Source organism: Rhincodon typus, chromosome 11 (genome assembly GCF_021869965.1).
Source record: "Rhincodon typus isolate 14 chromosome 11, sRhiTyp1.1, whole genome shotgun sequence".
NCBI lineage: Eukaryota > Metazoa > Chordata > Chondrichthyes > Orectolobiformes > Rhincodontidae > Rhincodon > Rhincodon typus.
This window is the reverse complement of record NC_063342.1, coordinates 63,989,196-64,004,654: the sequence shown is the minus strand read 5'-3', so window position 1 is coordinate 64,004,654 and position 15,459 is coordinate 63,989,196. Positions and strand designations below refer to the sequence as shown.

The following is a 15,459-nucleotide window of genomic DNA, read 5'->3' as shown; positions in this document are numbered from 1 at the left end:
GTCACAGATACAGTTAATTGATCTATTTTACTGCATTCAGCTCATCAATTACCTAAACAGCTACCACACAGTTACTCCCACAACTAGGAGAATACTTCATCCACCAAAGTTGATAGTATGCCAGAGACCAAGACAGAGGCAAAAAATATTAACATGTATGCTGTCAACTGAAAAAGATAAAAATAATGTCAATATATTTTGCATTTTTCTTCCCTGATTATTTTAGAAGCAAAGTGGCAGGTGCCCGACAGTCAAAAAAACTTAATTTTTATTTATTCATTGTTTTTAGTGAAAACGTAAAGAGGGGCATCCAATGAAAAATGTTTCTTTAGTCCTACAATTTACAAAGTTGGAAGGTACTTTACAGTATGGAAACTAGGCATTCAGATGCATGCCAGTGATTATAGAGAAAAATAGAAAAAAAAGACAAAAATTATAGACAAAAATAGAAATTGCTGGAAAAGCTCAGCAGGTCTGGCAGCATCTGTGGAGAGAAATCAGTTAACGTTTTGGGTCGAGTGACCCTTTTTCAGCAATTTCTGTTTTTGTTTCTGATTTACAGCATCCACAGTTCTTTCGGACTTTATTTTGTCAGTGATTATACTTAACATAAACCTTCATCATCTAAATCATCAACATATCCCTGTCTTAGTTTGTGATGCCCGTGTTTATTATGATGTCTGTGTTTATCTAGGTTTCCCCGAAAATACATCTATGTTATTTATTTCAAGTTGGGAGGGGAGGGTTGGTTAGCTCAGTTGCCTGCTGGCTGGTTTGCAATGCTGAGTAACAGCAACACCCAGGGTTCAATTCCCACACCAGCTGAGATTACCATGACGGTTCTGCCTTCTCATTTTCCCCCCTCACCTGAAGCACAATGACCCTTAGGTTAAACTCACCACTAGTCATCTCTCCCTCAGACAGCAGCCTTATGGCAAATTTACCTTTTATTTTTCCTCAACTACACCTTGCAATAGTGAGATATAAATTCTAATCACTGCGTGAAAGTGAATCCCTTGAACTCCTTATTTGATTTAATTGCAACTTTCCCATACTTATGACCCCTAGTTCTGGTCTCACCTCCAATTGGAAACATATTGTCTATGTCTACCCTGTCAAACCTATTGTTTAAGGTATTAGTTTTGAAAGGGTTAATGTTCGACACTGTATTCAGCTCCATTCAATCCAACATGTTATAAGGAGTGGAGTAGGGAAAGGCAGAACATTTTCAGATCTTTCAATAATCTTAGTAATAGTAATAAATCAATGAAAAAGATGATGGCAGTAAACTACCCCAACATAAGCTCGTAGTATTTAGGATTGCTGCACATACAGCACTTTTTTTTTGTAATAGAGTCATCGAGTCATGAATATGGGCAGGCACAAACAGACCCTTCGGTCCAATTTGTCCGCACTGACCAGACATCCCAATCTAACCTAGTCCCGTTTGCCAGCCCATATCCCTCTAAACCCGTTCTATTCATATATCCATCCAAATGCCTTTTAAATGTTGTAATTGAACCAGCCTCCACCACTTCCTCTGGCAGTTCATTCCTTACACGCATCATCCTCTGCGTGAAAAAGTTGTTCCTAGGGTCCCTTTTAAAGCTTTCTCTTCTCACCTTAAACTTATGCCCTCTAGTTTTGGACATGCCTGCCCTGGGAAAGGACCTTGTTTATTCACCCTATCCATGCCCCTCATGATTTTATAAACCTCAGTAAGTCTTAAAAGATTTCTTGTGCCTAAGATTTCTCTTAATGTGGAGAAAACAGCCCCAGGCTGTACAATCTTTACAGAGAGGTTTTATTATCTCAGTTTAAGTATCATTCTGAAAAGTCCTCTTTTGCACCTTTCCCAACGCGATGTCCTTTTCTCAGAGTATGACAACCACACTGTTCACAATTCCCCAAGTGCTCAGTGCCCATATTTTCACTGAAACTACATGTAGGGCAATTCACCTCAATGTCCTCAAATCCTGTGATGGAAGGAATACAGGTGTACAACTCGTCTTTGTTGTCCAAAAAAACATAAGCTCAAAAAGGTACTTTGGTAAATGAAGCCTTCCCAATAACTATTCTTCCACCTTAGCCCTTGAGTTAGCTATTGGTCACCCATTGCCAGGATGGTTAACGGTCGAATATCAAGACATGATTCCAATGCTATCATTGTTCTGACATTGTCTTCTTTTCCTCCTTCTGTTCCATTGGTACATATTGATTAGTCACTACAACTATGCTATAAGACAGAAAATCCTGTGCACTATTCTCTTGCCTGAAAAAAAAAAATTGTTGAAGCTTTTAGTCTTGCTTTCATATGGACAATTTGCAAAGATATCAAAATAAAGTAGAACAACATGCTTATTCTGTGTGTGCTGATGGAGTTGGCAAGTGAATTCTGAGAGGCATTGATCTTTTTTAGATGAAGATTGACCGTTAAAAGCCAAGGTTTGTTTAAATTTAAACCACGCAGGTTAACTCTGACAGTCAAGTCATTTCCCGGAGGAATGAACCAGAGGATGGCCGAACCAATTTTGTTCATTTGAAACAGGCACAGTGTTCATACACATTCTCTCTGCCTGGAAAGAATAGGATCCTGAATACGCCACACTATGAGCCATACTGAAAATTTTAAACTAGTTGTCAGCAGAATACTTAGCACGCTCGTGATTAGTTAGCAAATGTTGTCCAATGCAGCTTGAAGCTAGCTGTTTCACATTGCTACTTTGTAGTAGCAACACAAGTGGTATTTGCCATTAACACAGTGCCTCACGCAAACCAGAAAATATCTTCTTATCCCACATGAATAGTGATGTACATACATTTCAGTGCCATATTATGCTAAGCATGTAGGTGGTATGACCCAAAGATTGGCGGGTTCTGCGACTGTTCACAACATGTAAGATACAGGTTGCACTTGCAAAACTGTAAACAAAGCACGCAACATTAGATATGATTTTGTACTTAGACAACATTTGCCAAGTAATTCCAAGTATGTTATGAATTATACTGAGAACCAATTTAAGATTGTCAGTCAGGCCCTCAGTGTGATGCGCTTTGCACCTGTTTCATGAAATAGGTGACAACCATTCTCTGGTTCATTCCTCAGGACAATGGATTGGGCAATCAAAGTCAACCTGCCTGGTTTAAATTTAAATAATCTTGGCCATTAACTGTCAGTCATCAACCAACAGATACATTCTCAATGGCAACACCTGTAAAAGTATAGTGCATTTCCATCCAATTAGTGTACACTGCTTATGCAGCAAAAAATTGCCTCTCTTTTACATTGGTGTTCTTGCAAACTGTCCTGATGACAAAGTTGTAAAACTTCAACAAAATGTATCTTTTCACAGCAATACTCAATGATGTTAATAAGATTTAACAAGACAAAGTTGGCAAATGCTAATTAATCTATTTTATCACTGAAGAAATCCTTGGTAGTATTGCTAAGTATCAATAGTTAAAAAGGCAGTTTAGGAAGGTTACTTAGTCCCAACACTGTGAATCTGTGATACTGCTCTGTACTTTTGTCATAACAAGGTGTAGAGCTGGATGAACACAGCAGGCCAAGCAGCAGAGGAGCAGGAAGGCTGACGTTTCGGGCCTAAACCCTTCTTCAGAAACGTCAGCCTTCCTAATCCTCTGATGCTGCTTGGCCTGCTATGTTCATCCAGCTCTACACCTTGTTATCTCAGATTCTCCAGCATCTGCAGTTCCTACTATCTCTGTACCTTTGTCATTTATTTCTTGCTTATGGAGGCATCCATGTAATACTTCCACGTCTCACAATTCTAAATCTTTACTCTCACACCCCACTTCAACACTACCTTGACTTTACATGACACCTCAAACATAGCAACATGTCCCTAAGTCCTTCACAGCAGTGTTGGCACCAAAATGTATCACCCAGCCACAGAGAGAGATATTAGGAGGGGGTGACCAAAATCTTGCTGAAACAGGCATGTTTTAAGAAGCACATTTAAAGAGGAGCACGGTGCAGCAGAGAAAGTGTGTGATGGGAAGAGGGGGGGTTAGCTAGTGTGGTGGGGATGGTGAGCTTCACAGTCCTGGGCCGAGGCAACCAAAGAGAATGGCAGGAGGCCAGAACTGGAGAAGCATAGAAATGTCAGAAAGTTGTGGGCCTAAAGAAGATTACAGAGATATGAGATCCAAAGCCCTGGAGAGATTTGAAAACAAGGATGACAATATGAAGGAAAGTATAGCAGAGATGTCAGAGGTAGGTTCTTTACACAGAGTGTGGTGGGTGCGTAGAATGCGCTGCCGGCAATGGTAGTGGAGTCAGATACATTAGGGACATTCAAGTGACTCTTGGATAGGCACATGGATGATAGTAAAATATAGGGTATGCAGAGTAGTTTGATCTTAGAGGAGGATAATAGGTCGGCACAACATTGTGGGCCAAAGGGCCTGTACCGTGCTGTAGTGTTCTATGTTCTATGTTCTAATATTAAAATTGAGGCATTGTTAGACCAGGAACAATTACTGGTCATTGGGCACAAAGGTGACGTTAACTTTGAGAGAGTTACGATATGGGCAGCAGAGTTTGGGATTTGCTCACATTTAAGACTAAGTGCAAAGTAAGAAGAGAAAGAAGAAAAAGTTGCATTTATATAGCCCCTCAAAACTTTGGGGCATCTCAAAGTTATTTACAGTTAGTGAACACTTCTTGAATTGTAATAATTGTTGTAATGTAACGTCAGCTAATTTACATACAGCAAGCTCCCACAAATATGTGATAGTAACCAGGTGATCGTCTTTGTAAGTGATATTGAACTAAACGGATGCCTGCAGATCGATTACATAGAAATGTAGTGAAGGGAGAAGGCTATTCAGCCCATCAAGGCATCCTTAACATTGAAGTAGATTACAGCTGATCTTCTCCTTAACACCACTTTCCTGCACTATCTCTTGATTTCATTAGTCTCCAGAAATTATCCATTTCTATCTTGAATGTGATTAATGACTGAGCTTCCACAATTCTTTGACGTGGAGAATTCCAAAGATTCTGAGTGAAGAAATTCCTCCTCATGGAAATTCCTCCGGAGAAACATTCTATCGATATCCACCCTGTCACATCCTGCAAGTTTTGATCAGATCACCTCATTCTTCAAAACACAATGAAATCTGGACCTGGTTTCCTAAGTCTCCATTCGTAAGACAATCCCAGGGATTAAAAAAAAGAACCTCCTTTGAACTCCGCCTATGACAAGTATATCCTTCTCTAGGTCAAAATGGTGTAACATACTTCAGATGTGGTCTCACCAAGGCTCTATACAACTGATGCAAGGAATCTTTAGTTCTGTACTCAAACCAGCTTGAAATGAATGCCAATGCTATTTACACTCCTAATTGCTTGCAATATCTGCATGGCAGCTTTTAGTGACTCATTGACAAGGACATTCAATTCCTTTGGACACCTGCACTATCTAACCTCTCACCATTTAAGAGCTGTTGTAACTTTGTTTTTTTTCTACCAAGTGGATAACTTCAGTTTTTCACATTATAATCCCTCTGAAATGTTCTAGCCTAATTACTTTGCCTGCCCAAATCCTCTTGAAACCTCTTTTACATCCTCTTCACAACTTAAGTTCCAAACTACATGATATCAGCAAATTTAGAAATATTACAATTTGTAATTTATATGCAATGTGAATAGTTGTGGACTCAGTGCAGACCTTTGCAGGATCCCATTAATAGCAACCTGAAAATGATCCGTTTATTCCTAATCTCTACTTTTTAAAATTGATTTAAAAATTCTGAATTCGTGCTTGTATTATTCCCCAATGCACTCTAATTTTATTTACTAATCTCCTGTGTGGCATCTTATCAAAAGACTTCTAACAATCCAAATACACCACATCTACTATTTCTCCTTTATTTGCAGCCAAAACAATCTCCTCCAAAAACACCAATATATCTTTCAAACATGATTTCCCTTTCATAAATCCATACTGATTCTACCAATACTGCCATTTTTTCCCAAATGTTCAGTTACCACACCCTTTATAATAAATTCTAACACTTTCCCTATTACTGATATCAAGATAACAGGTCTGTAGTTCTCCACTTGCCCTCTTCCTTGCTGTAGTGTAGATTCAGTTTACTTGAAAAGCTCAAACAGGTTTATGAAAAGGGCCAGTTACAGGTAGTCAATTTCCAGCCAACTTGCTTTTTGCTGGATTGTTCATGGCAGTGATGATTTGATTTTACATCCTGTTCCCTGACTTATTAGCATATCCAGCTCTTAAAGCAAACAGAGAACAGCCTCTTCTTTTTCCAAGTCAAAATTACATCCACTGAGTGAAAATATATCTAGATTATGGTGGATGGAAAACTACTTACACAGAAACAGGAATTGAAAAATTTACACGTCTGCCAGTCAATCTCTACAATTGACAGGAGGGTTGACAAGACTTCTTGATCTTATGATGGTCATCTTGTCCCAACTTGCTTTCCAAACATGATCTATGCTGGTGACGGTAAGCCCAGAGGTTAAGCCACTTTGGTATCAGGTTTGTAGCAAATATCATACTCACACCCCTGTACCTTTATCAGAAGTGTGGGAGTCTAAAAGGTGCACTTATTGTTTTATACAGTCATGGAGATGTACAACATGGAAACAGATCCTTCAGTCTAACTCATCCATGCCAACCAGATATCCTAAATTAATCTAGTCCCATTTGCCAGCATTTGGCCGATATCCCTCTAAACCCTTCTATTCATATACCAACCAGATGCCTTTTAAATGTTGTAATTGTACCAGCTTCCACCATCTCCATCTGGCAGCTCATTCCATACACGCACCACCATCTACGTGCAACAGTTGTCTGTTAGGTCCCTTTTAAATCTTTCCCTTCTCACCTTAAAACTATGCCCTCTAATTTTGGGCTTCCTCACCCTGGGGAAAAGACCTTGTCTAATCACCCTATCCATGCCCCTCATGATTTTATAAATCTCTTTAAAGTCACTCCTCAGCCTCCGACGCTCCAGGGAAAGTAGTCCTAGCCTATTCAGTCTCTCCCTATAGCTCAAACCCTAGCAACGTGTATGTAAGTCTTTTCTGAACCCTTTCAAATTTCGCCTTTCCTAATGCAGGGAGACCAGAATCGCATGCAGTCTTCCAAAAATGGCCTAACCAATGTCCTGCACGGCCACAATATGAACTCCCAGCTCCTATACTCAATGCATTGACCAATAAAGACAAGTATATCAAACACCTTCTTCACTATCCTGTCTACCTGCGACTCCACCTTCAAGGAACTATGCACCTGCACCCCAAGGTCTCTTTGTTCAGCAACAATCCTCAGGACCTCATCATTAAATGTATAAGGCCTGCCCTGCTTTGCCTTTCCAAAATGCAGCACCTCACATTTATCTAAATTAAACGCCATTTGCCATTCCTTGTCCTATTTGTCAACCTGATCAAGGTCCCACTGTACTCTAAGGTAATCTTCTTCGCTGTCCACTCCACCACCAGCTTTGGTGTCATTTGCAAACTTACTGTCCATACCCACTATATTCACATCCAAATCATTTATATAAATGACAAATAGCAATGGACCCAGCACCGAACCTTGCAGCACACCACTGGTCACAGGCCCCCAGTCCGAAAAGCAGCCCTTTGCCATCACCTCTGTCTCCTAAATTCAAGCCAATTTTGTATCCAAATGGCTAGTTCTCCCTGGATTCCATGTGATCTAACCTTGCTAAACCATCCTTAAAAGCAGGTTCTAGAATAGGCCAGACCAGAGCCTTTTGCACCAAATGACTTGCAAATGTCTGGAAACACAGTACAGCTTTGTGGTGGGTACAACAATCTGCACTTTCCATGCAACTCGCATGGTTTCCCTACTGGCTCCTGTGCCAATGCTGCTAACTGAATAACTTCACAGAGGCCTGTATCTCATCACCAAGTCACCCTTTACTTACACGTGGAAAGTCCTTGACATTGATCAACCTTCCTCAGAGCCAGCTCTCAGAGTAGACGGAACCTCTGACACTCCTGTTTATATCTGTCACCCAGGGCTCTGTGATTGGACCAGGTTAACAGCACCAATCAGGGAACTCATTCTATGAGGTCCATTAGCTGACCTCATTACAATCACTACATCCCAACCCCTCTGAGCTCAAGGACATGGGCTGGTTCTTTTCTCTGCAGCTCCTCCTGGAGGATTTTAGCACTGGGTCAGGTTCCTCCAACTCTGCCTCTGATACTGGCAGCCTGTAACACACAATAGCTCGGCTCTTGCGCCCAGAGCATCTTAGAAGAAATTCATTCTCCTCTTCAGGTGGCAAAGACATCAAGGCAGTGACATCTGAGTGTCCTTCTCAGATTCCAAGGTATCTTCAAAGCTTGTTGGAGACGGAGAATGCATGGGTTCTGGATCAGTTGGAAAGGCCTAACCCTAACCCTATCACAGGTGAGGCACGCATGTTTTGCTCCTGCATCCTTTGTGAGTTTTCAGCTTTCACATGGTCCACCTGTTTGTTCAGGATTGTCGCACCTACCCGAACTTTATATGTCACTCGACCTGACCTCACGTTGACCATTCTTCTTACCCATGCATGGTCATTCCTGCGGCTCCTACACAAAACTTTGTCCCCTGAAGTAAACTGTCTCTCTCAATTAGCAGAGTCTTGTGTCCAGCACTGGCATTCCTGATGCTGTTTCACCCTCTTCTCCACCAACTGCGGGAAGACCAGGTTTAACCTGGTGCGGAGTCTTCTCCCCATTAGCAACTCTGCTGGAGCTACCTATGTAGTTGCATGTGGGGTGGCCTTATAATTAAATAGGAACCGGGACAGTTTGGTACTGAGTGAAGCTGCAGGCTGTTTCTTTAAACCTGCCTTCAAAAGTGTGGACTGCACTTTCTGCCAGACCATTGGATGATGGATGGTGTGGAGCTGCCCTTATACATCAAATACCATTCTACTTTAGGAATTACTCAAATTCCCTGTTGGAAAACAATGGCCACTTATCTGTGACCAACACTTCCTGGAGTCTGTGTATTGCAAAAGATGTGCACAGTTTTTCTATCATCGTCCCCATATTTGACGAATGAACTCTAAGCACATCCAGCCACTTTGTGTGGGAGGCCACAAGGACATTAAGACCGTGAAAGGTCTTGCATAGTCGACATGTAACCAAGTATACAAACGTGACGGTCATTTTTGTCCTTCTTGGCACTCTGGGCACTGCCCCACCAATGCAGCTATGTCAGCATCCAATCCTAGCCACCAGACATAACTTCTCACCAACATCTTCATTTTGGAAACCTCTGGATGACCCTGGTGGAGTTCAGCCAGTATCTGGTGACAACCTTGGCTCAGGACAATACTATTACTTCTCATAATATCATACCATCCTCCACTGTGAACTGGCCTCTCTGGCTCCAAGAAGGTTTCAGTTCTGGTTGTGACAGCCCTTTGGTTTCCCCCATCACCACTAGTTGTTTCAGTTTTGCCAGGACCGGATCTTCCTATGTCCAATGTCTGATATTGTCAGCTGTGACTGGAAGTGTGTCCAGGAAATTTAAAACTATTACAGACTCTTCCACTGACAGTACCACTGGTGGTGTCTCTGCCAGTGGGAAGCAGCTCAATACATCTACGTTTGCTATTTGACCTCCTGAGCAATGTTCCAACTTGTAACTCTACGCATATAGTATTAGAGCCCACCACTGATTTCAGCCTGAAGCTATGGGCAGCACTGCCTTGTCCTCTTTAAGTAGACCTAGCAGGGGTTTCTGATCTATTAGAGTCAGAGTCCTACAGCACAGAGGCAAGCCCTTCAGCCCAAACTGTTCCATGCCGACCAAAATGTCCAGCCACACTAACCCCATTTCCCTGTACTTGGTCCATATACTTCTAAACCTTTCCTATCCATTTATACATCCAAATGCCTTTTAAATGTTGTCAATGTACCTGCCTCAACCACTTCCACTGCCAGCTCATTCCATATGCGTACCACCCTCTGTGTAAAAACGTTGCCCCTCAGGTTCGCATTTATTCTTTTCCCTCTTACCCTAAACTGATGCCCTCTAGTCCATGATTCCCCAAGTCTTTTCTATAAGATCCATTATTGTTACAAATTTAAGTTCATAAAGATATTGGCCAAACCTTCCTTCTCTATCTGGGTACATTTACGCTGTGCATTAGCCAAAGTCCTGGATGCCCACGCTTTTGTGTGTTCCTCTCCATTGGGCCACCTATGAGCCAATATTACCCTAATGCCATTCGGGGAGGCATGGCATGTCAATACCCGATCTAGTTTGGGATCATTGTGCCAACACCTTAGAAGATGATAGCTGCTTCTTCACTTCTCTTAAAGCTACAGAACCATTTCCAAGGCTGACCGTTTTTTTAAGAGTTGATGCAAAGGAGCCAGGATGGAGGTCAAGTTATGTATGAACTTTTTGTAATAGTTCACCAACCCAAGGAAAGATCTAAGCTCTGGTATGGGAGCCAGGACACCTTTGATTGCTCTCACTTTATCTTCCAAAGGGTAAAGCCGGATCTTGTTGACTCTGTGGCCCAAGTAAGTCACCTGGGGTGCCTGCAACACATATTTCTCCCTTCTAAAACATACAGCCACCTGGGAAAAACATCTAAGGACTATGTCCAAGTTCTCTACGTGCTCCTTACATATCTTCCGTTATTGGCACATCATCTAGATAAATGGCAACCTGGGGTAGACCTTGTAAAACGTTCTCTAACTTCTGCGGAAAAATTGCACAGGTTGACAATATCCCAAAAGGCAGTCTTGTATATTGGTACAAAACCTTATAGGTATTAATAGTTACATACTTCTGGGAATCCTCATTTAACTGCAATTGCAAGTATGCATGACTCCTGTCCAGTTTCATGAAGGACAGCCCCTCTACCAGCTTTGTGTATAAATCCTCTATGCAAGGGATTGGGTATTTATCCAGCTGTGAAAAGCGGTTTACCATGTGTTTAAACTCCACACAAAGGCGAACTGACCCATAAGACTTCACAATTGGTACGACCAGTGCTGCCCATTCTACAATCTGGACTGGTTTGATGATTCCTTACTTTCCAGCCTCCTCATTTCTGTCTCTACTTTTGCCCGAAAGGGAAAAGGTGCTGGGCTGGCCTCGCAGAATCATGGAATTTCTTCCTGGTCAACATGCAAGGTGGCTTTGCCTCCTTTGATAGTCCCTAGACCTTCCTGAAAATCTTCCGAGTATTTAATAGCACTTCACGCAGGTAGTCATTTTCTAACTGAAAAATGTTGAGCCAACCCAGGTGAATTTCGCCCATTATGCTTTACTGCAATCAGTGGTAACTGAACTAGCTGCCTCTCATAAAAGACCAGAGCCAAAGTTGTACCCTTAATCTGTAAAGGTTCCCTGGTGTAGGCTCTCGGTCCAGCCGAGGTCTTGCACAAACTTGAGGATCAGAGTCCGGAGCAAATTGTGTTAAAGACTGTTCGTGCAATCACTGAAAGGTTGCACAGTTATCGACCTCCATTAGAAGCCAATGACCATTTAAACAGATGTTTATTTTGATTGGTTATAATTTAGATGTTGCTAAGTAATTTAACTGTTCCAAACCAGATGTAGACTGACTTTCTAGGGTATGCACTCTCCTGTATATTGGCCTATGAGTCGTCTTACTCAATTTAGATCCAGTGGGATTCTTTTACTGTCTTGAGTCTGCATACTGGCAATAGCACAATGGCTTGCCGGATCCTGAAGAAAATTTTAACCGTTTGGTTGAGGCTTGGCTTTGTGACAGGGTTTTGCTGTGGGTTGACCTAGAGTCCCATGTTTATAATTGCAATTGCCTTCACTCAAGTGGTGTCCACCAAGCTCAGTTGGACTGGCGAGAGTGTCCACTTCCATTGGCATACTATGTAACCTGTAACCTTGCTGCATTTTCGAATGATAAAGCCTGTTGTAGTGGCTGTTTGAAGTCCTGTTGGACTTCAGCTACTAGGGACTTCTGCATGGTTACATCATTAAACTCATACTAAATGGTCTCTCAGCATCTCATTAAGGGTTAAACCAAAGTCACATGCATCTGCCAGTCACCTTAACGTAATCAAAAATCCGAACACGGATTCCCCTGGCTCTCGAAAGGCCGAGTAAAACTGACAGCATCTCAGAATTAGAGGCGGCTTGGGGTCATAATATTCCTTAACTAAATCCGTCAATTCTTGAAAGGTTTTAGTATCTGGCGCTTCAGGGAAAGTCAGGCTCCTAATAACCAAAAAAGCTGCAGGTCTACAAACTGTCAGGAGAATTGTTGCTTTTCATCTGTCCCATTGTCATTTGCCTGGAAAAGATAACACATTCTTTCCACATACTGAGCTCAGTCTTCGATGGCAGGACCAAAGAACTCAAGCTTCCCAAATAACAGCTTGGCGCCAGAAATGTTTATCCTAACTAAAAGATGACTGTTGCGAGCAATTTTATTCAGGAGCGTGCTCTTCTCTCGTTACCATTGAAATAACTCTCCAAAGGCCAGTATCCTGTCACCAAGTCACCCTTTATTTACATGTGGAAAATCCTTAACACTGATCCAGCTCCCTTAGAGCCACTCTCAGAGAAAACAGGATGTCTGACACTCCTGTTTATATCTGTCAGACAGGGCTCCCTGATTGGACCAGATTAACAGCACCACTTGGCTGACCTTGTTACAATCACTACACTAAGTGCATCTAGTGTTTGCAAATGATTTTGTCCAGCCATATTTTTTGCTATCCTTAAGCAGAATTTTGACCTTATATATTCTTGAAGAGGGCCTTTTGAAAACTTAGTTGTATACTGAAGCTGCAACGAGGTTCATTATCTAATCAGGCAGCTCAGCCTCTGAAAGAATTACAGTCCTCACCCTTGTTACTGCACCTACTGATAAGCTGCTTAACTGACCGTTTTGTTCCAGTCTCCTGTGATTTTCGAGCTTGCATTACTGCCTTATTTTTTAAAGAAAAATCACCAGTGTTGCACACCATATCATATTTTCAGCAGTTATTGATAGCATAGCTGGGTAGCCAGGATTCAGTTTATTGAAAGGTTCAAATATGTTTATTAATAACTCAGACTACAATTTGGGGATATAGATACTACGTCAGCAACCTCCTGCTAGAATGTGTTTTGTTGGACTTCACATAATCATGTGCTTTACATTCCAATTCTTGATTTATTAGCCTCTGAAAGCAACACAGCTTTTAAAGCAATAATACAACAGCTAGGGAATAGAGCTCACATGAAAATCTCATTAAAAGGGGTTCAAACACGGAGTTATAGGAAAGATTGGCAGAGGCCTGGCAGGCAACAATGCATGCAAGGATTTTGGAGATTGTGTGACAATTTACAGGGATAGAGGGCTCAAAATGGCTGTTTTCAATCAGGAAGGTGATGACGGCAGATTTGACAGGGAGTTGGCCAATGAGGAGTGGGAATTGGTATCAGTACCAGCTACCATGGTAATCAGGGAAGGACACTAGCGTGTAAATAGTATGAGAAATAGAAAATAGTGGGAGTCCAGAGAAACTTGGGGAAAGTTGCGTCTGGTAGGATCAGGAGGAAGAGATTGAGGCATCCTAATGGATAGATGGCAATGTTAGTGATAAAGCAGTCAATGAGCTTTTTGTGCATTTTGCAGATGAGCCTTGGACAGTCAGTGGAAAGACTCTTCCAAAGATAGTTTGCACAGTGTAGAGAAGCTCTGGGCTATCTTTCCATTCCACAATGATCCTGAAAAAGAGATTAATTTTGGCAGTCCAGAGAAGGATCCAACTGTGCTTTCTCTGGCCATAAATGTTCAAATCTATGCCTCTCAAAATATTTTTCTCTCTCAACCATACTTTGCCACCTATGTCTTTCTATTCAAACAAACATTGTTTGTGGAAGCTTTCAGTACCTTGGCTTGAAGGCTGTTAATCATAATGAATTACTTTGACTGTTTGCCTCCACATAATAAAAACATTCGTGGCTGCACTTAAAAAAGAGACTGTTCCATATAGGGAACAGAGTACTTTTTTCTGTTGTTTGAAGATTAATAGAAATTGCTAATAAAAAAAAGTCAGTCTATATTGGATTTATGTTTGGGAACTGTGGCTCTACTTGGCAATTCTAAGTTAACTGCTACAAAATTATATTTCAGCTTTCTACTGATTGTTACTACTTTCTACCCATTCCTACATTTTCAGGAAATTCCAACCCTGCATTTTCCAGTTATTCAAAACATTTGCAATTTTTTTAAAAAATAGTTATGTTAAAACCAAAATTGTACTCGAGGTCTTTGACTCTAAGCCCATTAGGAAGAAACCCACGTTTTAGGATGACACAAGAAAATACAGCTAAATTTCACTGCCAAAACGTGCCCAAAAACCTGTAGTAACTTACAAATTTAGTGTAGAAGCGATCACTCAGGGAGGGGGCGGGGAGAATTATACTTTTGGGAGTTAGCTAAAAGGCACGGACAGCAGGCTGATGAAGGGTCAAAGTGGGAAATGCAGTCGGCCTGATACTCAGGAAGCAGGAAGCGAATGGACTGCAGTAGGTACCGAGAGAGAGAGAGAGTTGCTCAGTCCTGCTGCAAGTAAACGCCTGACGGTGAAAGGGAAAGAGTGCAGCCGGAAGGTCACCTTGCAAACAAACAAAAGGCGAAAAAAAAAACCCAAAAGAACTGCGCTGGACCGTAGTGGGGCCCCCTCCCCCATAAATCACAAATAAATAAGAAATTGCAATGAAGTTTCTTCTTGTTCGTTTATAAGTCAGCCAGCTCTCCTCCGGCCGGAGGTGACAGAGACAGAAGGGGGAATAAGAGGGGAAGGCATGTTTGTAAATTTCCACTTTTGGATTACTCCTGCTCCTTGCACTTTCATTGTTATTCTGCCAACTATAACACGCTGCATTGGCGACGGTTCGGGGCGCTCCAATTCGTAAGCTTTTCGACAAATGGGCCAAACCATCAGCATTTCTGACGGTCTGTTCTCTCTGAGACACACACATTTAAATGCTGCTGAGAAACACTCACCCACGGCCCGCTGTAAACTCACTCGCTCCTCCTCCATCGCCCGGCAGTTCGGGGCACACAGTGAAATGAAAGGGGAAACTCCTCCTTTTGGCACAGCGCCGTGTGTCTGTGAGTCTCTATCTCTCTGCTTCTGATGGCGCTGGCTTCCTCAATCCCTCTTCAAGAACATGTGCAGATCCATCAGCTTTCTCGCGAGGAGACATTGCCGTCTGCAATCATCAGAGGCGGAACGAAACGTGTAAGAGAGCAGCCAATTCACGAACCCCCAAAAGCACATCTCATTTCCGCCCCACCCCATAGACACTATCCCAAAATACTCCAATACAGCTGTACTCGTAAATACACCCCCAGACATACATCTATCCTTCAAATATACAGCTACCCTCAAATACATAATTATCATCTCAATATACAACGATTGCAGAAAAC

General features: G+C 41.9%; 1 protein-coding gene across 8 annotated transcripts in view; it reads right to left on the bottom strand.

Moving 5' to 3' along the window:
• The window catches only part of LOC109927206 (BEN domain-containing protein 2-like), a 105,572-nt gene extending 90,222 nt beyond the window's left edge, over positions 1-15,350 (bottom strand). For 4 of the 8 annotated variants that reach the window (XM_048602699.1, XM_020527151.2, XM_048602693.1 and 1 more), the window contains exon 1: positions 15,031-15,349. In XM_048602699.1, coding sequence (XP_048458656.1) covers positions 15,031-15,067 — 37 coding nt within the window. In that variant the 5' untranslated portion in view covers positions 15,068-15,349. Of the gene's footprint in view, positions 1-7,950; positions 8,008-15,030 lie in introns of those variants that run through there. The other 4 variants (XM_048602692.1, XM_020527150.2, XM_048602697.1 and 1 more) reach the window with 4 other exon arrangements.
• Between the last annotated feature and the right edge of the window lie 109 nt (positions 15,351-15,459).